The 22,845-nt window shown below is 46.4% G+C and overlaps 1 protein-coding gene across 1 annotated transcript in view; it reads right to left on the bottom strand.

Annotated features, from left to right (window-relative positions):
• Positions 1-4,453: 4,453 nt before the first annotated feature.
• LOC124718663 (sonic hedgehog protein-like) overlaps positions 4,454-22,845 on the bottom strand; it is a 387,181-nt gene continuing 368,789 nt past the window's right edge. The window contains exon 4 of the mRNA XM_047244290.1: positions 4,454-4,774. Coding sequence (XP_047100246.1) covers positions 4,454-4,774 — 321 coding nt within the window. The remainder of the gene's footprint in view (positions 4,775-22,845) is intronic.

Here is a 22,845-nt window from a genome sequence, read left to right as displayed (position 1 = left end):
CCTTCCATCGGATGAAACATTTTAACTTTTTTTCAGTTTATGTGACAAACGCTTACGTTTTATCACTTTTTTGGGAGTGATTATCACATCCACAAGAAAACCTAAATCGGGCAAGGTAGAAGAATCTTTTTACCCATTCACCAAGTGTACAAGTTAGGTGGGTCGACAACATATTCCTGTCATGTGACGCACATGCCGTCACCAGTGTCGTATAGAATATATCAGACTTGTTTTCCTGTGGAGGAATCGGTTGACCTATGACCTTGCGATCAAATGTTTTCGGTTCCCATTGGAGAGGCACGTCCTTTCGTCTACTAATCGCACGGTTTTGCGGTGCGGTCGCAAAACACAGACACTAAACTTATTACAGTGAACAGAGATGTCAATGAACGAACGGACAGATCAGAACTTTGCAAAAATAGAGAAAGTAAACTTTTCACCCGAGGGAAGACTTGAACCGAGAACTTCAGATTCCGCAGCTGCTCACGCTAACCACGGGACCACGGCGCTCCTGAGTTCTCACTTTCTTTGATGTTGCCTATCTTGCACATGGACTACTCAGTTTGTATATTTTGCTTATTTTTTCATAGTTCCACACAACTTCTTCCTGTTTTCTCGATTGATCTGTGTTTAGTTTTTCAAGGCCTATCCAGTGTGCCAACTTATAACTAAATCTGGGGGGGGGGGGGGGGGGGGTGTGCGACGGGGAGGTTCCCTTGTAAGAATTGCACGGGATGACCATAGAAACTATACTACGTACAGCGATGTAAATGTGTTCCAAGTAGAATCGATTGGAAGAAAGCGCAGTGAAATAAAATGATCGTTTGGCGTCAATGGCGGGGCAGGTCCGGCCGCCTTGGTGCAGGTCTTATTACATTCGACGCCACATTGGGCGACCTGCACGCCGGATGGGGATGAAATGATGAAGACAACACAACACTCAGTTCCTCAGCGGAGAAGATTTCCGACCTAGCTGGGAATCTAATCTGGGCCCGTAGGACGGCAATCCGTCACGATGACCACTCAGCTATCGGGGCGGACTGAAGAAAGCGCAGAAAACTCCTCTATAGAACAAGCGTGAAGGAACGCCGGACCAATGCCCTTTCCTGCAGAGGTCTTCATCATGTTCCCAGTTGGAACATTTCCTTTAGAGGAAAAGCTTCTTTGCACAAATAACGACGGTTTCAGAAAGCATCGCTCGTGCGAAACTTCGAACTGTGTACGAAGCGCAACAGTCAGATTCCGCACTCCTAGATTTCCGGAAAGTGTTTGACATGGTGCCCCTCTACAAACTTTTAACGAAGCTACGGGCGTACTGAACAGGTTCCCAATATGTGAGTGCCTCGAAGACTTCGTAAGTCCTAACCTTGTAAGTTGTCCACCACGGCAAGTGTTCATTCTCTCTATATGTAAATGATCTGGAGGACAGTATGGGTAGCAATCTGTGACAGTTTGCTGATGATGCTATGGTGTATGGGAAGGTGTTGTCGTTGAGCGACTGTAGGAGGGTACAAGATGACTTAGACAAAATTTCTAGTTGGTATGATGGATGGCAGCTACACTGAAGAGCCAAGGAAACTGGCACACCTGCTTCATATAGTGTAGGGCCCCCGCGAGCACACTGAAGTGCCGCAACACGACGTGGCATGGACTCGACAAATGCCTGAAGTAGTGCTGGAGCGAACTGACACCATGAACCATGCAGGGCTGTCCATAAATCCATTACGAGGGGGTGGCGATCTCTTCTGAACAGCACGATGCAAGGTATCCCAGATATGCTCAATAGTGTTCATGTCTGGGGAGAATGGAAGTGTTCAAACTCAGAAGAGTGTTCCTGGAGCCACTCTGCAGTATTTCTGGAAGTGCGAGGTGTCGCATTGTCCTGCTGGAATTGCCCAAGTCCGTCGGATCGCACAATGGACACGAATGGATGCAGGTGATCAGACTCGATGCTTACGTTCGTGCCACCTGTCAGAGTCGTATCTAGACGCATCAGGGGTCTCATATCACTCCAACTGCACACGCCCTACACCATTACAGAGCCTCCACCAGTTTCAACAGTCTCCTGCTGAGATCATGGATCCATGAGGTTGTCTCCCTACCCGTTCACGTCCATCCGTTCGATACAATTTGTAACGAGATTCTTTTGACTAGGCAACATGTTTTTAGTCATCAACAGTATGTCGGTGTCGATGGGCCCAGGTGAGGCCTAAAGCTTTGTGTCGTGCAGTCATCAAGGGTAAAGTAGTAGGCCTTCGGCTCCGAAAACCGATATCCATGATGTTTCGTTGAATGGTTCGCACTCTGACACTTGTTGAAGGCCCAGCATTGAAATCTGCAGCAGTTTGCAAAAAGGCTGCACTTCTGTCACGTTGAACGATTCTCTTCAGCCGTCGTTGTTCCTGTTCTTACAAGATCTTTTTCCAGCCGCAGCGATGCCGGAGATTTGATGTTTTACCGGATTCCTGATTATCACGGTACACTCGTGAAATGGTCATATGGGAAAATCCCCACTTCATCGACACATCGGAGATGCTGTGTCCCATGACTCGTGCGCCGACTATAACACCACGTTCAAACTCACTTAAGTCTTGATAAGCCGCCACTGTAGCAGAAGTAAGCGATGTAACAACTGCGCCAGACACTTGTTGTGTTATACAGGCGTTACCGACCGCAGGACCGTATTCTGCCTGTATATGTATCCCTATATTTTAATACGCATCTCTATACCAATTTCTTTGGTGCTTCAGTGTACCTCTAAATATAGAAAAATGTGTGCTAATGCAGATGACTAGGAAAAACAAACCCATAATGCTCGATTTCAGGACTGGTAGTCTGCTGCTAGACACAGTCACGCAGTTCGCAGATCCAGACGTGACGAGTTTGCTATTCGATTAGCCTATGAGTACTTTCACATCTCCGGGATAATAACAGTCACAGTGCCCGGATCTAAGGTCGTTGAAGCCACATATTGTTGTGCAGTACATGCGGGATAGCCTGAAAGTGAATGTACGGTGTGTTGGACCGTTCTTTTTCACGGAGCTACCTTCACCGCAACAACTTACCCGGACGTGTTAGAACTTTACGTTTCACTACAGTTACAAAAATTTCTACCATGGATAGTTTTGCAACAAGATGCTGCAAGTTCATCTTGTGGATTCTTTGTCTGCCGTTTCCTGGATGAAACGATCCCGGGGAGATGAATCTATAGAGATGCTCCAACATGTTCATGTTCACCAGACACAACCCCTCTTCACTATTTAAGCTTGTCTGACGACCTGTCCTCACAGCTTCAATTCCGCCAGTACCTCCTCTCCTACATTCCAAACTTCACAGAAGCTCTCCTGCGAACCTTGAAGAAGTACCACTCCTGGAAGAAAGGATACTGCGAAGACATGGCTTAGATACAGCCTGGAGGTTGAAACTTCCTGGAAGATTAAAACCGTGTGCCGGGCCGAGACTCGAACTCGGGACCTCTGCATTTCGCGGGCAAGTGCTCTACCAACTGCGCTACCCAAGCACGACTCACGCACCGTCCTCACAGGTTTACTTCTGCCAGTACCTCGTCTCCTACCTTCCAAAGTTTACAAACTCTCCTGGAAGATGAACACTGTGTGCCCCACCGAGACTCGAACTCGGGACCTTTACCTTTGGCGGGTAAGTGCTCTACCGACTGAGCTACCCAAGCACGACTCACACCCGTCCTCGCAGTTTCAATTCTGCCAGTACCTTGTGCTTTTTTGCGGAGGGCAAAGGTCCCGATTTCAAGTCTCGGGGCGGCACACATTTAATCTGCCACGAAGTTTCATATCAGCGCACCCTCCGCCGCAGAGTGCAAATTTCACTGTGGAAACATCCCCCAGGCTGTGGCTAAGGCATATCACCACAATCCCCTCTCTTTAAGGAGTGCTAGTTGTGCATGATTCGCAGGAGAAGTTCTGTGAAGTAGGAGAGGAGGTACTGGCGAAATTGAAGCTGTAAGGACGTGTCGTGAGGCAAGCTTAAAGTGTTTCCTATAAAAAAAAACGGAATTACTCTTCAGCACGACCTCGTATAATTTAAGTTTCGTCATTTAGAAAATGAAAATGTGCACAGAAAATTATTTTTTTTCTAAACTTTAGTAACGCGTTAATCCTGGATATGGTAAGCAGGGGCGGGGGAACATTGGGAGGGGGTGGAAAGCAGGTTGGGGAGGGGTTGCTGGCTAATATCGGATAGCAGTCTAGGATGGTGATCTCAGAACCATTGGGAACCACTGCTGCAGTGTAAACGTTTGTTCCGTGATAAAAGCGGATGGCAGTGAACACAGGCTAAGATGTGCGAATGGTCCTTCTTCTTCCACTCGCTGCAGCACAGACATGTCCATACGCTCTTGCAACTTATCTCTGTATGGAGACAGTGGAGACGAGTATAGAGTGTGCCAGGTGGAGCAGTGGGCAGCCCAGGTGCTCCACTAGCTGGAGAGAAACGTAGTAATGGACAGACAGACAGAGAGGCGGGCGGGGTACTCACCGGACTTGACGGAGCAGTGGATGTGCGCGCGCGACTCGTAGTAGACCCAGTCGAAGCCCGCCTCGACGGCGAGCCGCGCCAGCATGCCGTACTTGGCGCGGTCGCGGTCGCTCGTCGTGACGTCGACGGCGCGGCCCTCGTAGTGCAGCGAATCTGCCGAGTGGTGGCCCTCCTCGTCCCAGCCCTCGGTGACGCGCAGCCGCACGCCCGGCCACTGGTTCATCACCGAGATGGCCAGCGTGTTCAGCCGCTCCTTGCACCGCTGCAACACGCAGCACACCACTCGCCGTCACTGCCGGCTCCAGAACCTCTACATCTACACTACTGGCCATTAACATTGCTACACCAACAAGAAATGCATATGATAAACAGGTATTCATTGGACAAATATATTATACTAGAACTGACATGTCATTACATTTTCACGCAATTTGGGAGGATAAATCCTGAGAAATCAGTACCCAGAACAACCACCTCTGGCCGTAATAACGGCCTTGATATGCCTGGGCATTGAGTCAAACAGAGCTTGGATGGCGTGTACAGGTACAGCAGCCCATGCAGCTTCAACACGATACCACACTTCATCAAGAGTAGTGCCTGGTGTACTGTGACGAGCCAGTTGCTCGGCCACCATTGGCCAGACGTTTTCAATTCGTGACAGATCTGGAGAATGTGCTGGCCAGAGCAGCAGTCGAACATTTTCTGTATCCAGAAAGGCCCGTACAGGACCAAAACATGCGGTCGTGCGTTATCCTGCTGAAGTGTAGGGTTTCGCAGGGATCGAATGAAGAGTAGAGCCACAGGTCGTAACACATCTGAAATGTGGTCCACTGTTCAAAGTGCCGTCAATGCGAACAAGAGGTGATCGTGTTTTGTAACCAATGCCACTCCACACCATCACGCTGGGTGATACGCCAGTAAGGTGATCACCAATACACGCTTCCAATGTGCGTTCACCGCGATGTCGCCAAACACGGATGCGATCATCACGATGCTGTAAACAGAACCTGGATTCATCCGAAAAAGTGACGTTTTGCCATTCGTGCACGCAGGTTCGTCGTCGAGTACACCATCGCAGGCGCTCCTGTCTGTGATGCAGCGTCAACGGTAACCGCAGCCACGGTCTCCGAGCTGATAGTCCACGCTGCTTCAAACGTCGTCGAACTGTTCGTGCAGATGGTTGTTGTCTTGCAAACGTCCCCATCTGTTGACTCAGGGATCGAGACGTGGCTGCACGATCCGTTACAGCCGTGCGGATAAGATTGCCTGTCATCTCGACTGCTAGTGATACGAAGCCGTTGTGATCCAGCACGGCGTTCCGTATTACCCTCCTGAACCCACCGATTCCATATTCTGCTAAACGTCATTGGATCTCGACCAACGCGATCAGCAATGTCGCGATACGATAAACCGCAATCGCGATAGGCTACAATCCGACCTTTATCAAAGTCGGAAACGGGATGGTACGCATTTCTCCTCCTTACACGAGGCATCACAACAACGTTTCACCAGGCACTGCCGGTCAACTGCTGCTTGTGTACGAGAAATCGGTTGGAAACTTTCCTCGTGTCAGCACGTTGTAGGTGTCGCCACCGGCGCCAACGTTGTGTGAATGCTCCGTAAAGGTATCATTTCCATATCACAGCATCTTCTTCCTGTCGGTTAAATTTCACGTCTGTAGCACGACATGTTCGTGGTGTAGCAATTTTAATGGCAAGTAGTGTATAAACATCACAAGCCAGGACACAGAGAACAGCACTAACCACAAACCTGTGTTCTCTTTTTGAAAACAAATTATTTTCGGTTTATTCAACAATGCCGAAATTTCGAGACAGATTGCTGGAATCGAACTCACGACCTTTGCCTTATGCGTGCATGTGCTCTACCAGGAGCTACCCTAATACTACTCAGGACTCATCTTCGCAGTTTTATTTCCTACCTAGCATGCCACTGGTAGAAACACACTGTAAAGAGCCAAAGAAAGTGGTACACCTGCCTAATATCGTGTAGGGACCCCGTGAGGACGCACTAGTGCCACAACATGACGTGCCATGGACTCGACTAGTTCTCAAATAGTGCTGGAGGGAACTGACACCACGAACCCTGCAGGGCTGTTCAGAAATGCGAAACAGTACGAGGGGGTGGAGATCTCTTTTGAACAGCACGTTGCAAGGCAAGATATCTACATCTACATCTACATCTATACTCCGCGAGCCACCTTACGGTGTGTGACGGAGGGTACTTATTGTACCACTATCTGATCCCCCCTTCCCTGTTCCATTCACGAATTGTGCGTGGGAAGAACGACTGCTTGTAAGTCTCCGTATTTGCTCTAATTTCTCGGATCTTTTCGTTGTGATCATTACGCGAGATATATGTGGGCGGTAGTAATATGTTGCCCATCTCTTCCCGGAATGTGCTCTCTCGTAATTTCGATAATAAACCTCTCCGTATTGCGTAACGCCTTTCTTGAAGTGTCCGCCACTGGAGCTTGTTCAGCATCTCCGTAACGCTCTCGCGCTGACTAAATGTCCCCATGACGAATCGCGCTGCTTTTCGCTGGATCATGTCTATCTCTTCTATTAATCCAACCTTGTAAGGGTCCCATACTGATGAGCAATACTCAAGAATCGGACGAACAAGCGTTTTGTAAGCTACTTCTTTCGTCGATGAGTCACATTTTCTTAGAATTCTTCCTGTGAATCTCAACCTGGCGCCTGCTTTTCCCACTATTTGTTTTATGTGATCATTCCACTTCAGATCGCTCCGGATAGTAACTCCTAAGTATTTTACGGTCGTTACCGCTTCCAATGATTTACCACCTATGGCATAATCGTACTGGAATGGATTTCTGCCCCTATGTATGCGCATTATATTACATTTATCTACGTTTAGGGAAAGCTGCCAGCTGTCGCACCATGCATTAATCCTCTGCAGGTCCTCCTGGAGTACGTACGAGTCTTCTGATGTTGCTACTTTCTTGTAGACAACCGTGTCATCTGCAAATATCCTCACGGAGCTACCGATGTTGTCAACTAAGTCATTTATGTATATTGTAAACAATAAAGGTCCTATCACGCTTCCCTGCGATACTCCCGAAATTACCTCTACATCTGCAGATTTTGAACCGTTAAGAATGACATGTTGTGTTCTTTCTTCTAGGAAATCCTGAATCCAATCACAAACCTGGTCCGATATTCCGTAAGCTCGTATTTTTTTCACTAAACGTAAGTGCGGAACCGTATCAAATGCCTTCCTGAAGTTCAGGAATACGGCATCAATCCGCTCGCCAGTGTCTACGGCACTGTGAATTTCTTGGGCAAATAGGGCGAGCTGAGTTTCACATGATCTCTGTTTGCGGAATCCATGTTGGTTATGATGAAGGAGATTTGTATTATCTAAGAACGTCATAATACGAGAACACAAAACATGTTCCATTATTCTACAACAGATTGACGTAAGCGAAATAGGCCTATAATTATTCGCATCTGATTTATGACCCTTCTTGAAAATGGGAACGACCTGCGCTTTCTTCCAGTCGCTAGGTACTTTACGTTCTTCCAGCGATCTACGATAAATTGCTGATAGAAAGGGGGCAAGTTCTTTAGCATAATCACTGTAAAATCTTAAGGGTATCTCGTCCGGTCCGGATGCTTTTCCGCTACTAAGTGATAGCAGTTGTTTTTCAATTCCGATATCGTTTATTTCAATATTTTCCATTTTGGCGTCCGTGCGACGGCTGAAGTCAGGGACCGTGTTACGATTTTCCGCAGTGAAACAGTTTCGGAACACTGAATTCAGTATTTCTGCCTTTCTTCGGTCGTCCTCTGTTTCGGTGCCATCGTGGTCAACGAGTGACTGAATAGGGGATTTAGATCCGCTTACCGATTTTACATATGACCAAAACTTTTTAGGGTTCTTGTTTAGATTGTTTGCCAATGTTTTATGTTCGAATTCGTTGAATGCTTCTCTCATTGCTCTCTTTACGCTCTTTTTCGCTTCGTTCAGCTTTTCCTTATCAGCTATGATTCGACTACTCTTAAAATTATGATGAAGCTTTCTTTGTTTCCGTAGTACCTTTCGTACATGATTGTTATACCACGGTGGATCTTTCCCCTCGCTTTGGACCTTAGTCGGTACGAACTTATCTAAGGCGTACTGGACGATGTTTCTGAATTTTTTCCATTTTTGTTCCACATCCTCTTCCTCAGAAATGAACGTTTGATGGTGGTCACTCAGATATTCTGCGATTTGTGCCCTATCACTCTTGTTAAGCAAATATATTTTCCTTCCTTTCTTGGCATTTCTTATTACACTTGTAGTCATTGATGCAACCACTGACTTATGATCACTGATACCCTCTTCTACATTCACGGAGTCGAAAAGTTCCGGTCTATTTGTTGCTATGAGGTCTAAAACGTTAGCTTCACGAGTTGGTTCTCTAACTATCTGCTCGAAGTAATTCTCGGACAAGGCAGTCAGGATAATGTCACAAGAGTCTCTGTCCCTGGCTCCAGTTCTGATTGTGTGACTATCCCATTCTATACCTGGTAGATTGAAGTCTCCCCCTATTACAATAGTATGATCACGAAACTTCTTCACGACGTTCTGCAGGTTCTCTCTGAGGCGCTCAACTACTACGGTTGCTGATGCAGGTGGTCTATAGAAGCATCCGACTATCATATCTGACCCACCTTTGATACTTAACTTAACCCAGATTATTTCACATTCGCATTCGCTAATAACTTCACTGGATATTATTGAATTCTTTACTGCTATAAATACTCCTCCACCATTGGCGTTTATCCTATCCTTGCGGTATATATTCCATTCTGTGTCTAGGATTTCGTTACTGTTCACTTCCGGTTTTAACCAACTTTCCGTTCCTAATACTATATGCGCACTATTTCCTTCAATAAGAGATACTAATTCAGGAACCTTGCCCTGGATACTCCTGCAGTTTACCAATATTACGTTAACTTTTCCTGTTTTTGGTCTCTGAGGACGGACGTTCTTTATCAACGATGATAATGTCCTCTCTGGTAAGCCGTCAGGTATTTTATCGTTTCGCCCAAGGGGGGGTCCCTCTAACCTAAAAAACCCCCGTGTGCACGCCACACGTACTCAGCTACCCTAGTAGCTGCTTCCGGTGTGTAGTGCACGCCTGACCTGTCTAGGGGGGCCCTACAGTTCTCCACCCAATAACGGAGGTCGATGAATTTGCAACCATTATAGTCGCAGAGTCGTCTGAGCCTCTGGTTTAGACCCTCCACACGGCTCCAAACCAGAGGACCGCGATCGACTCTGGGCACTATGCTGCAGATATTAAGCTCAGCTTGCACTCCGCGTGCGATGCTGGTTGTCTTCACCAAATCAGCCAGCCGCCGGAAGGAACCAAGGATGGCCTCAGAACCCAAGCGGCAGGCGTCATTCGTTCCGACATGTGCTACTATCTGCAGCCGGTCACACCCAGTGCGTTCAATAGCTGCCGGAAGGGCCTCCTCCACATTACGGACGAGACCCCCCGGCAAGCACACCGAGTGCTCAATAATGTTCATGTTTGGGAGTTTGGTGCTCAGCGTAAGTATTTAAACTCTTCCTGGAGCCACATGTGTGGCGCATCGCGTTGGGCCGGCCGCTGTAAGGGAGTGATTCTACGCGCTTCAGTCCGGAGCCGCGCGACTGCTACGGTCGCAGGTTCGAATCCTGCCTCGGGCATGGATGTTTGTGATGTCCTTAGGTTAGTTAGGTTTAAGTAGTTCTAAGTTCTAGGGGACTGCTGACCTCAGATGTTAAGTCCCATAGTGCTCAGAGCCATTAGAACCATTTTGTTGTAGGGGACTGATGACCTCAGATATTAAGTCCCATAGTGCTCACAAGGGAACCTCCCCATGGCACCCTCCTCAAATTTTATAAGTTGGCACAGTGGATAGGCCTTGAAAAACTGAACACAGATCAAACGAGATAACAGGAAGAAGTTGTGTGGAACTATGAAAAAAATTAGTAAAATATACATACTGAGTAGTCCATGCGCAAGATAGGCAACATCGAGGAGAATGTGAACTCAGGAGCGCCGTGGTCCCGTGGTTAGCGAGAGCAGCTACGGAACGAAAGGTTCAAGTCTTCCCTCGAGTGAAAAGTTTAACCTTTTTATTTTCAGTTTCTGTGACAAACTCTTATGTTTTCATCACTTTTTTGGGTGTGATTATCACAACCGCAAGAAAACCTAAATCGGGCAAGGCAGAAGAATCTTTTTACCCATTCGCCAAGTGTACAAGTTAGATGGGTCGACAACATATTCCTGTCATGTGACGCACATGCCGTCGTACAGAATATATCAGATGTGTTTTCCTTTGGAGGAATCGGTTGACCAATGACCTTGCGATCAAATGTTTTCGGTTCCCATTGGAGAGGCACGTCCTTTCGTCTACTAATCGCACGGTTTTGCGGTGCGGTCGCAAAACACAGACACTAAACTTATTACAGTGAACAGAGACGTCAATGAACGAACGGACAGATCGTAACTTTGCGAAAATAAAGATGCGATAATAAAGAAAGTAAAATTTTCAGCCGAAGGAAGATTTGAACCAAGGACCTCTCGTTCCCCAGCTACTCACGCTAACCACGGGACCACGGCGCTCCTGAGTTCACATTGTCCTTGATGTTGCCTATCTTCCGCATGGACTACTCAGTTTGTATATTTTACTACTTTTTTTCATAGTTGCACACAACTTCTTCCTGCTTTCTCGATTGATCTGTGTTCAGTTTTTCAAGGCCTACCCACTGTGCCAACTTATAACTAAATCTGAGGGGGGTGCGATGGGGAGGTTCCCTTGTCAGAGCCATTTGAGCCATTTGGTTCTCCGTAATTGTCCATCTACAATATGGAAATGTAACCATCATAAACCTGCGTCTATAGTGACGTGAAACTGGTAGTTGCGAATAAAGCACCTTCATAGAGGTATGCGGCGTTTGCAAACATCCCATCATTCTTTACTTTTTTAATTTTTATAATTTTCGTGGTAATTTCACAGGTTTTTGAGTGTTGAGTGTTGTTATTGTTCGGAAATCTAGGAAGACGATATCTACCTGTTCATCCGCATGTACTGTTAACAGCGTGTCGTGTGCGAATACAACAAGCTGTATGGTTCTTCATGGATGCGTACTGATGCTCCAAAGCAGAGAGCAAAGTCTCGTGGTATACACAGAGTGAGAAAGGGAGGGGGAGAGGGAGAGGTGTCGCGTTCCGCTGGGTCACGGTGTCTGGGCTCGCTGCCAGCTACGTAACTGCACTGTTGTGTAACACCGGCTGTTTAGCGTCCCCCACCGGCCTTATCTGACATCACCGCCGTGTCGCCGACACAACAGGTGAATGCCACGGCCGTTCATAACGACGGCTCGCGTCCGTCTGTTGCACACTGTCTAACAGTCGCAATCAGGCGGCAGTTTCTACCTCTTCATACACACGCTGCGAGCCACTTAGAAGTGCGTGGGGGAGGGTACTTAGCATCGCACTACAACTGAGGGATTCCTCCTTTACCAGTTGCCTATGGCTGCTTAAATGCGTATTTGAGCTCTGTAACTAGCCCCATTCTGTCTTCACGATCCGTATCGCAGCGATACTAACGGGGTTGTAGAATGTAACCAGACCAGGAACACCATCCCAACCCGCAATTCTTTAATGTATCGAACTCGCACTTATAAATCAGTTATAAAGGCCTATCCAAAAGTTTCCAATTGAGGGAGTTGCTACAGCGTATATGCAGCTTAAAGTGACTCAGATTCGGGTACATAAGCACCGAATTGAAGGGAAGCACTGAGAGTATTTTAGGAAAGTGCGATTCATCTAAAAAGGAGACAGCTGGCCGGGATGGCCGAGCGGTTCTAGGCGCTACAGTCTTGAACCGCACGACCGCTATGGTCGCAAGTTCGAATCCTGCCTCGGGCATGGATGTGTGTGATGTCCTTAGATTGGTTATGTTTAAGTAGTCCTAAGTTCTAGGGGACTGATGACCTCAGAAGTTAAGTTCCATTGTGCTCAGAGCCATTTTTTTTATTTTTTAAGGAGATAGCATATAGGACGCTGCTGCGAGCTGTTCTCGAGTGCTGCTGGACTGTTTGGGATCCGTACAGTGTCCTATTAAAGAAAGACATCGAAGCAATTCAGGGGCGGGCTGCTAGATTTGTTACCAGTATGTTCGAACATTGACTGGAATACTCTGTTTCAAATTCTAAAGGTGGCAGGGGTAAAATACAGGGAGCAGAAGGCTATTTACAATTTTTACAGAAACCAGATGGCAGTTATAAGAGTCGAGGGCCATGAAAGGGAAGCAGTGGTTGAGAAAGGAGTGAGACAGTGTTTTAGCCTCTCCCCGATGTTATTCAATCTGTATATTGAGCAAGCAGTAAAGGAAACAAAAGAAAAATTTGGAGTAGGTATTAAAATTCATGGAGAAGAAATAAAAACGTTGAGGTTCGCCGATGGCATTGTAATTCTGTCAGAGACAGCAAAGGACTTGGAAGGGCAGTTGAACGGAATGGACTGTGTCTTGAAAGAAGGGTATAAGATGAACATCAACAAAAGCAAAACGAGGATAATGGAATGTAGTCGCATTAAGTCGGGCGATGCTGAGGGAATTAGATTAGGAAATGAGACACTTAAAGTAGTAAAGGAGTTTTGCTATTTGGGGAGCAAAATAACTGATGATGGTCGAAGTAGAGAGGATATAAAATGTAGACTGGCAATGGCAAGGAAAGCGTTTCTGAAGAAGAGAAATTTGTTAACATCGAGTACTGATTTAAGTGTCAGGAAGTCATTTCTGAAAGTATTTGTATGGAGTATAGCCATGTATGGAAGTGAAACATGGACGATAAATAGTTTGGACAAGAAGAGAATATAAGCTTTCGAAATGTGGTGCTACAGAAGAATGCTGAAGATTAGATGGGTAGATCACATAACTAATGAGGAGGTATAGAATAGAATTGGGGAGAAGAGGAGTTCGTGGCACAACTTGGCAAGAAGAAGGGACCGGTTGGTAGGACATGTTCTGAGACATCGAGGAATCACCAATTTAGTATTGGAGGGCAGCGTGGAGGGTAAAAATAGTAGAGGGAGACCAAGAGATGAATACACTAAGCAGATTCAGAAGGATGTAGGTTGCAGTAAGTACTGGGAGATGAAGCAGCTTGCACGGGATAGAGTAGCATGGAGAGCTGCATCAAACCAGTCTCAGGACTGAAGAGAACAACAACAACAACAACAACAACATTTTCGAACAACACATGAGTGTTACGGAGATGCGTCGGGAATTCGAAGGGGAATCCCTGGAGGAAAGTCGACGTTCTTTTCGAGAAACACTATTGAGAAAATTTAGAGAACCGTCATTTGTTTCTGACTGGCGAACGACTATAATGCCGCCAACATACACTGCACGTAAGGACCACAAAGATAAGATACGGAAAATTAGGGCTCATTCGAAGGCATACAACGGTCTTATTCCCTCGCTCTACTTGAGAGTGAAACAGAAAAGGAAACAATCAGTATGAAGATGGTATTTGTTCTTTCGGACATGTCCGAAAGAACAGATAGCATCTTCATATAGTTGGGGCTAACCGGCCATTGACGCTCTTCTTCTGTGCTGGATGCACACGCATTGCCCGAACTCTTACGGGACTCGGTAAGATTGTCTACCGCGAGGAATGAGTGTAATGGGCAGGGGCACTACGAATGTAGTGTGTGGACACTAAGTTGGGAATGTGGGTCTCACGGGGAGCGTGCAAGGGATAAATCCCTGCAGTCGCACTATCCTCTGTGCCCTCGGAGGGCCGGCTGGGGATGTTAAGCCCCATAGTGCTCAGAGCCATTTGAACCATTTTTGAGGATGATCTTGCCTCAGGGGAGGATATTTCGGCTTTGTGACACCTTTCCCAATGAATACGTTCATACATGTGGGCCAGAATGGGCGCAACGTCTTACTGATAAATGGGCTCATGCTGCCATGTTTATTTTGTAAATTCGTCTGCATTCTGTAAGCACTGAAGTAAGATAAGATACCCCATCAACCAGTGAAGTTTCATTTCGTCCCCCCCCCCCCCCCCCCTCCAGTTGTGCTTCTTTACTTTTCTCGTTAGGCACCATGGCGACTGACAGCAAATGTTTCTAAAACCGAGGTAAGCCTGTTCCACATCTCTAATCGCCTTTCAAAGATCAGTCCACAGTTCGGCCCTCTTGGCACAGGCAGATACAGCGAAAGCCGAAAATACCTGGAAATCGCTCTGGACAGAACTTTAACATACAAAAAACACCTTCCCAACTTGGCCAAGAAGATACAAAGACGAGTGAACCTTGATCATACAATGTAAGCTTTCACGGCCGGTAGTGTCTTCACTTAAAACTTCCGGGCTGATAGGCCGTGGTCGAAGTATAAAACTGTCTCCTGACGTTTCGTCTCCAACTGCGAGAGGAATCCTCGGAGGTAAAGCGGCGAACTGCGAAGAGAACTCGAGGAAGCGCTGATTATACAGGCAGTACAGAGGGGGCCATTGTCCATCATGTGGCGTCGGCTATGAGATTGTCTCTGGTAATGCCAACATTCTCGACTGAAAGTAATCGAAAATCCAATTCATTATGGAGACGGAAAGGAATGGGCAATTGAACTTCCTGGATGTGTCTGTGATTAAACGACGGGACGGAACGTTGGACCATAAGGTGTATAGAAAGCCCACACATACTGATCGTTATCTACACAAAAATTCAAACCATCACCCTAGACAAAAAAAAAGGTGTAATGAAAACTTTGGTAGACAGGGCGTACAAATTTTGTGAACCTGTTTATTTAAAAGATGAGATTGAACATCTACGGTCAACTTTCGTGAAGAATGACTATTATAGCAAGGATATAGATCGAGCACTTCGCTCTAGGCAGAGAATCAGGAGTAACGACGAAAAACAGTCGTCCAAGGGCAAAGTTTTTCTTCCGTTCATTAGTAAGGTCACAGACCGCATTGGGAAAGTTTTAGGCACGTATGGGGTGGAAACTATTTTCAGACCCACCAGGAAAATGAAAGAATTTTTAAGGTCGGCAAAAGATGCACGACACCCTCTGGCTACACCGGGGGTATATAAAATTCCTTGTAGTTGTGCACAGGTTTACATCGGTACCACAAAGAGAAATGTGAACACCCGCCTTGTTGAACATAAGAGGAATTGCCGCCTCGGTCACACGGATTAATCGGCCGTAGTGGAACGTGTTTACCAGGAAGGTGTCATGAAATAAAATTCAGCAAGACGAGAGTCATATCAAAAACCTCGCATTATTACGCACGCTTGAATAGAGAGGCTATCGAGATTGATAAACACCGTAATAATTTTAACAGGAAAGACGAAGGTGTTAAACTGGATAAAATTTGGATGTCAGCGTTGCACCGCAAGCGTGACGATCGATTACTTTCAATCGAGAATGTTGGCATCACCAGAGACAATCTCATAGCCGCCGCCACGTGATCGACTGTGGCGCCCTCTGCACTTCCGATATAATCAGCGCTTCCTCGAGTTCTCTTCGCAGTTCGCCGCTTTACCTCCGAGGATGACTCCCGCAGTCGGAGACGAAACGTCAGGAGAGAGTTTTATACTTCGACCACGGCCTATCAGTCCGGAAGTTTTAAGTGAAGATGAGTGAAGCTTGTGAGAAAGCTGGCAGTGAGTACATGGGGAGCAACCACATCAGTCCTCCTAGGAGCATCGCTTGCACTGGTATACTCTGCAGCAGAATACTGTGCGCCAGTTTGGCTCTGAAGCGCCCACGTAGCGAAAGTAGATGTGCAAATGAACTCAGTTATGAGAGTAATTAGTGGTACAGTCCGGTCTACACCTGCTTGCTGGCTACCAGTGCTTTCAAACATCTGTCCACCAGATCACCGTCGGAATTTGTTAGAAAATCCGAAGAAGTTCTGGTCGTATGTAAAGTACACAAGCGGCAAGACGCAGTCAATACCTTCGCTGCGCAGTGCCGATGGTACTGTTACCGACGACTACGCCGCTAAAGCGGAGTTATTGAACGCAGTTTTCCGAAATTCCTTCACCACGGAAGAGAATGGAATATTCCAGAATTTGAAACACGAACAGCTGCTAGCATGAGTTTCTTAGAAGTAGATACCTTAGGGGTTGCGAAGCAACTCAGATCGCTTGATACGGGCAAGTCTTCAGGTCCAGATTATTTACCGATTAGGTTCCTTTCAGATTACGCTGATACAATAGCTCCCTACTTAGCAATCATATACAACCGCTCGCTCACCGATAAATCTGTACCTGCAGATTGGAAAATTGCGCAGGTCGCGCCAGTGTTTAAGAAGGGTAGTAGGAGTAATCCATCGAACTACAGACCTATATCATTGACGTCGGTTTGCAATAGGGTTTTGGAGCATATACTGTATTCAAACATTATGAATCACCTCGAACGATCTATTGATACGTAATCAGCATGGTTTCAGAAAACATCGTTCTTGTGCAACGCAGCTATATTTATTCGCACGAAGTAATGGCCGCTATCGACAGGGTATCTCAGGTTGATTCCGTATTTCTGGATTTCCGGAAAGCTTTTGACACCGTTCCTCACAAGCGACTTCTAATCAAGCTGCAGGCCTATGGGGTATCGTCTCAGTTGTGCGACTGGATTCGTGATTTCCTGTCAGGAAGGTCGCAGTTCGTAGTAATAGACGGCAAATCATCGAGTAAAACTGAAGTGATATCAGGTGTTCCCCAGGGAAGCGTCCTGGGACCTCTGCTGTTCCAGATCTATATAAATGACCTGGGTGACAATCTGAGCAGTTCTCTTAGGTTGTTCGCAGATGATGCTGTAATTTACCGTCTAGTAAGGTCATCCGAAGACCAGTATCAGTTGCAAAGCGATTTATAAAAGATGCTATATGGTGTGGCAGGTGGCAGTTGACGCTAAATAACGAAAAGTGTGAGGTGATCCGCATGAGTTCCAAAAGAAATCCGTTGGAATTCGATTACTCGATAAATAGTACAATTCTTAAGTCTGTCAATTCAACAAGGTACGTGGGTGTAAAAATTACGAACAACTTCAGTTGGAAAGACCACATAGATAATATTGTGGGGAAGATTGCGTCTCATTGGCAGGACACTTAGAAGATGCAACAAGTCCACTAAAGAGACAGCTTACACTACACTCGTTCGTCCTCTGTTAGAATATTGCTGCGCGGTGTGGGATCCTTACCAGGTGGGATTGACGGCGGACATCGAAAGGGTGCAAAAAAGGGCAGCTCGTTTTGTATTATCACGTAATAGGGGAGAGAGTGTGGCAGATATGATACGCGAGTTGGGATGGAAGTCATTAAAGCAGAGACGTTTTTCGTCGCGGCGAGATCTATTTACGAAATTTCAGTCACCAACTTTCTCTTCCGAATGCGAAAATATTTTGTTGAGCCCAACCTACTTAGGTAGGAATGATCATCAAAATAAAATAAGAGAAATCAGAGCTCGAACAGAAAGGTTTAGGTGTTCGTTTTTCCCGCGCGCTGTTCGGGAGTGGAATGATAGAGAGATAGTATGATTGTGGTTCGATGAACCCTCTGCCAAGCACTTAAATGTGAATTGCAGAGTAGTCATGTAGATGTAGAAGGCTGCTCTTTACAACCTCTGTCAGCAAGTTTCTGAAAACAACTCGATCCCTCTTCACGACGATTTGCTATCACTGCCCAGGAAACGCCTCAAATCTAGAAGACCAGCATATGAAGTGGGAGTCCAGATGCTATCCACAGGATTCGACCAGAACGCAGAGCGGAAACGTGAGTGGCAAGCTACAACAACCCGAAACCACGAACTTGTAGACAATCCAACAGTTCCAGTTCCAGGCTTCCACCAACCGAGGGAGGTGTGGGTGCAGTTAAACAGATATCGGACTGAAGAGGGTAGGTGCAAATACAACATGCACAAGTGGGGCCTTTCAAGTGACAGTGTGTGTGACTGTGGTGACACCCAAACAATGAGCCACATTGTGAATGACTGTCCAATCAGACGCTTCCCTGGTGGCACTGAGAAGCTCCATCAAGCATCCCACGAGGCACTCCGCTGGATCGAGCCCATCAACATCCGAGTGTAGTCTGAGCCGTTTTAAAACTTGTGTACTGTATATAATTTCACATGTTCGTTTTCATATACATCGTGACCGGGCCAAATATCTCACGAAATAAGCGTCAAACGAAAAAACTACAAAGAACGAAACTCGTCTAGGTTGAAGGGCGAAACCAGATGGCGCTGCCATAGGTCAAACGGATATCAACTGCGTTGTTTCAATAGTAACCTCGTTTTTTATTACAGATTCGTGTAGTACGTAAAGAAATATGAATGTTTTAGTTGGGCCACTTTTTTCGCTTTGTGATAGATGGCGCTGTAATAGTCATAAAGATATGGCTCACAGTTTTAGACGAACTGTTTGTAACAGATAGGTTTCTTAAATTAAAATACAGAACGTAAGTACATTTGAACGCTTTATTTCGGTTGTTCCAATGTGATACATGTACCTTTGTGAACTTATCATTTCTGAGAACGCATGCTGTTACAGCGTTATAACCTGTAAATACCACATTAATGCAATAAATGCCCAAAATGATGCCCGTCAACCTCAATGCATTTGGCATTACGTGTAACGACGTTCCTCTCAACAGCGAGTAGTTCCCCTTTCGTAATGTTGTCAGGCGTTGTCGGTGGATCACGATAGCAAATATCCTTCAACTTTCCCCACAGAAAGAAATCCGGGGACGTCAGATCCGGTGAACGTGCGGGCCGTGGTATGGTGCTTCGACGACCAATCCACCCGTCATGAAATATGCTATTCAATACCGCTTCAACCGCACGCGAGCTATGTGCCGGACATCCATCACGTTGGAAGTACATCGCCATTCTGACATGCAGTGAAACATCGATAAAATGGAGGCCAATTATCGTTCATCCCATAATGCCGCACCATACATTAATCCGCCAAGATCGCTGATGTTCCACTTGTCGCAGCCATCGTGGATTTTCCGTTGCTCAACAGTGCATATTACGCCTATGCCGGTGTACGTTCTCGCTTTTGGTGAATGAAGCTTCATCGTTAAATAGAACGCGTGCAAAAAATCTGTCATCGTGTCGTAATTTATCTTGTGCCCAGTGGTAGAACTATACACGAAGGCCAAAATCGTCGCCATACTATTCCTGGTGCATAGTAATATGGTACGGGTGCAGTCGATATAGCATTCTCAACACCGACGTTTTTGAGATTCCCGATTCTCGCGCAACTTGTATGCTGCTGATGTGCGGACTGGCCGCGACAGCAACTGAAACACCTACCTGGGCATCATCATTTGTTGCAGGTCGTGGTTGACGTTTCACATGTGGCTGAACACTTCCTGTTTCCTTAAATAACGGAACTATCCGGCGAACGGTCCGGACACTTGGATGATGTCGTCCAGGATACCGAGCAGCATACATAGCACACGCCCGTTGGGCATTTTGATCACAATAGCCATACATCAACACGATATCGACCATTTTCGCAATTGGTAAACGGCCCATTTTAACACGGGTAATGTGTCACGAAGCAAATACCGTCCGCATTGGTGAAATGTTACGCGATACCACGTACGTATACGTTTGTGACTATTACAGCGCCATCTGTCAGAAAGCGAAAAAATTGGTCCAACTGAAACATTCATATTTCTTTACGTACTACACGAATATGTAATAAAAAATTGTGGTTTCTATTTCTAAAAAAAAGCAGTTGATATCCGCTTGACTTGTGCCTGCGCCATCTAGCGGGCCAACCATTGCGCCATCTGGTTTCCCCCTTCAAGCTAGACGAGTTCTGTTCTTTGTAGTTTTTTCGTTTGATGCTTATTTCGTGAGATATTTGGCCCGGTCACTATCAATGGACCACCCTGAATATTTCTTTGTTTTGCTAAATGTATATTACTGTAATTGATGCATACGTTAATAATAATAATAATAATCGCATTTTTGGCGGCTGTGATACTCCGAGCGAGCGCACGTGCGACCTTGATGAGGGAGTCGGTCTGAATGGAACCTGCGAGCTGCGCCTCTCGTCTGCAGGAGATGCAGCGACAATGGCGACCACGCCCCTGCATCGCTGCAGTGGCGCCGCCGCCGTCATCTGCATACAACAACACCGGCAGCAGCTGCAGCAGCAGAAACAACAGCAATGCGGCGCTTGGCGCGGGCCATTGTCCCCATTGTGTTCCGATCGCGCGCGCCGCGGGGAGCTGGCGGCTGCGGGGGTGGCCGAAGTCGCGGGTAGTGGGCGAACCGGCGCGCCACCGAGCGACGCTGCGCGCTGAAGCCGTCGACACACGGGCCGTGCTGTCGAACGTTAACGTTCAGCGTGCCAAGTTCAACGTGCTGCTGAACGCTCAGCAACGATGCGACTTGTGCATACGGTACGTGGGCCCCAACGTGGTATACGCAATCGCAATGCACTCCAGCGACAGTTGAGGGATGTTTCTAGTTCGTAAATCACACTATTTACTCAACGGGCGCGCGTAAAATTCACGTTCTCGCTTCCCACGCGCGGGTTGCCGGGTTCGATTCCCGGCGGGGTCAGGGATTTTCTCTGCCTCGTGGTGACTGGGTTTTGTCTGATGTCCTTAGGTTAGTTAGGTTTAAGTAGTTCTAAGTTCTAGCGGACTGATGACCATATATGTTAAGTCCCATAGTGCTCAGAGCCGTTTGAACAGTTTTTTAAAATTCCCACGTTAGCTCTATTACAACGCACGTTTCCTCCATCGTCCACGGAATGGAAAGTACCATGTCCAATCAATAAGGACACAGGGTTGTAAAAGTTCCATCACAAACAGAGCGGTACAAATTTGGCATACTTCTCCGCATAAGCTAAACACTATTTCATCATTCCCACATTTTGGTAAAACCCCAAGGTCAGTCTTACTTGATCACTGTTCCTACCCAGCAGCAGAATTTTTGCAACATGTGAATTACGAAGCGTAAAAGAAAAAGGAGCAAAATATCTTTATACAAGTAGCGCAAGTTGTCCTGTAGATGAAGCCAGTCGAACAAAGTCACCCAACAAAAAAAGGTGGACTTATACTTACATAACATCAAATATTGTAGTACATACTTAACATTAACGCTTACGTATAGCCTTCTATCTGATCCGGAGAAGCCAGGTCATGGGGAATGCTCCGGGAACTCAAACAGGAATCCCTGGAGGAAAGGCGACGTTCTTTTCGAGGAATTTTATTGAGAAAATGTAGACAAGCGGCATTTGAAGCTGAGTGCCGAACGATTCTACTGCTGTCAACATACATTGCGCATAAGGACCACGAAGATGTTGTTGTTGTGGTCTTCAGTCCTGAGACTGGTTTGATGCAGCTCTCCATGCTACTCTATCCTGTGCAAGCTTCTTCATCTCCCAGTACCTACTGCAACCTACATCATTCTGAATCTGCTTAGTGGTATTCATCTCTTGGTCTCCCTCTACGATTTTTACCCTCCACGGTGCCCTCCAATGCTAAATTTGTGATCCCTTGATGCCTCAGAACATGTCCTACCAACCCATCCCTTCTTCTAGTCAAGTTGTGCCACAAACTTCTCCCCAATCCTATTCAATACCTCCTCATTAGTTACGTGATCTACCCACCTTATCTTCAGCATTCCTCTGTAGCACCACATTTCGAAAGCTTCTATTCTCTTCTTGTCCAAACTAGTTATCGTCCATGTTTCACTTCCATACATGGCTACACTCCATACAAATACTTTCAGAAACGACTTCCTGACACTTAAATCTATACTCGATGTTAACAAATTTTTCTTGAGAAACGCTTTCATTGCCATTGCCAGTCTACATTTTATATCCCCTCTACTTCGACCATCATCGGTTATTTTACTCCCTAAATACCAAAACTCCTTTACTACTTTAAGTGTCTCATTTCCTAATCTAATTCCCTCAGCATCACCCGACTTAATTTGACTACATTCCACGAAGATAAGATACACGAAATTAGGGCTCGTATGGATGCATACAGATAGTCGTTTTTCCCTCGCTGTATTTCGTAGTGGAACAGGGTAGGGAATTACACTAGTGGCACAGGACACCCTCCATCACGCACCGTACGGTCGCTCGCGGAGTATTTATGTAGCTGTAGACGTAGAGTTGTGATTTGAACGCAATGGATCACAATACGTTAAGATAGAACTTCGACTTAGCTTCAGAGACGAATGCCCAACATCATTACCTTGTCTCCAGTGGTCTCTTGAGGAAGGTTGGGCTTCAACTCCACTGCAGACAGGTCACTAAAAGT

The sequence above is a fragment of the Schistocerca piceifrons genome, chromosome 10 (genome assembly GCF_021461385.2).
Source record: "Schistocerca piceifrons isolate TAMUIC-IGC-003096 chromosome 10, iqSchPice1.1, whole genome shotgun sequence".
Classification (NCBI taxonomy): Eukaryota; Metazoa; Arthropoda; class Insecta; order Orthoptera; family Acrididae; genus Schistocerca; species Schistocerca piceifrons.
Note: the sequence above shows the minus strand (reverse complement) of the source record. Positions and strands in the feature narration are given on the sequence as shown.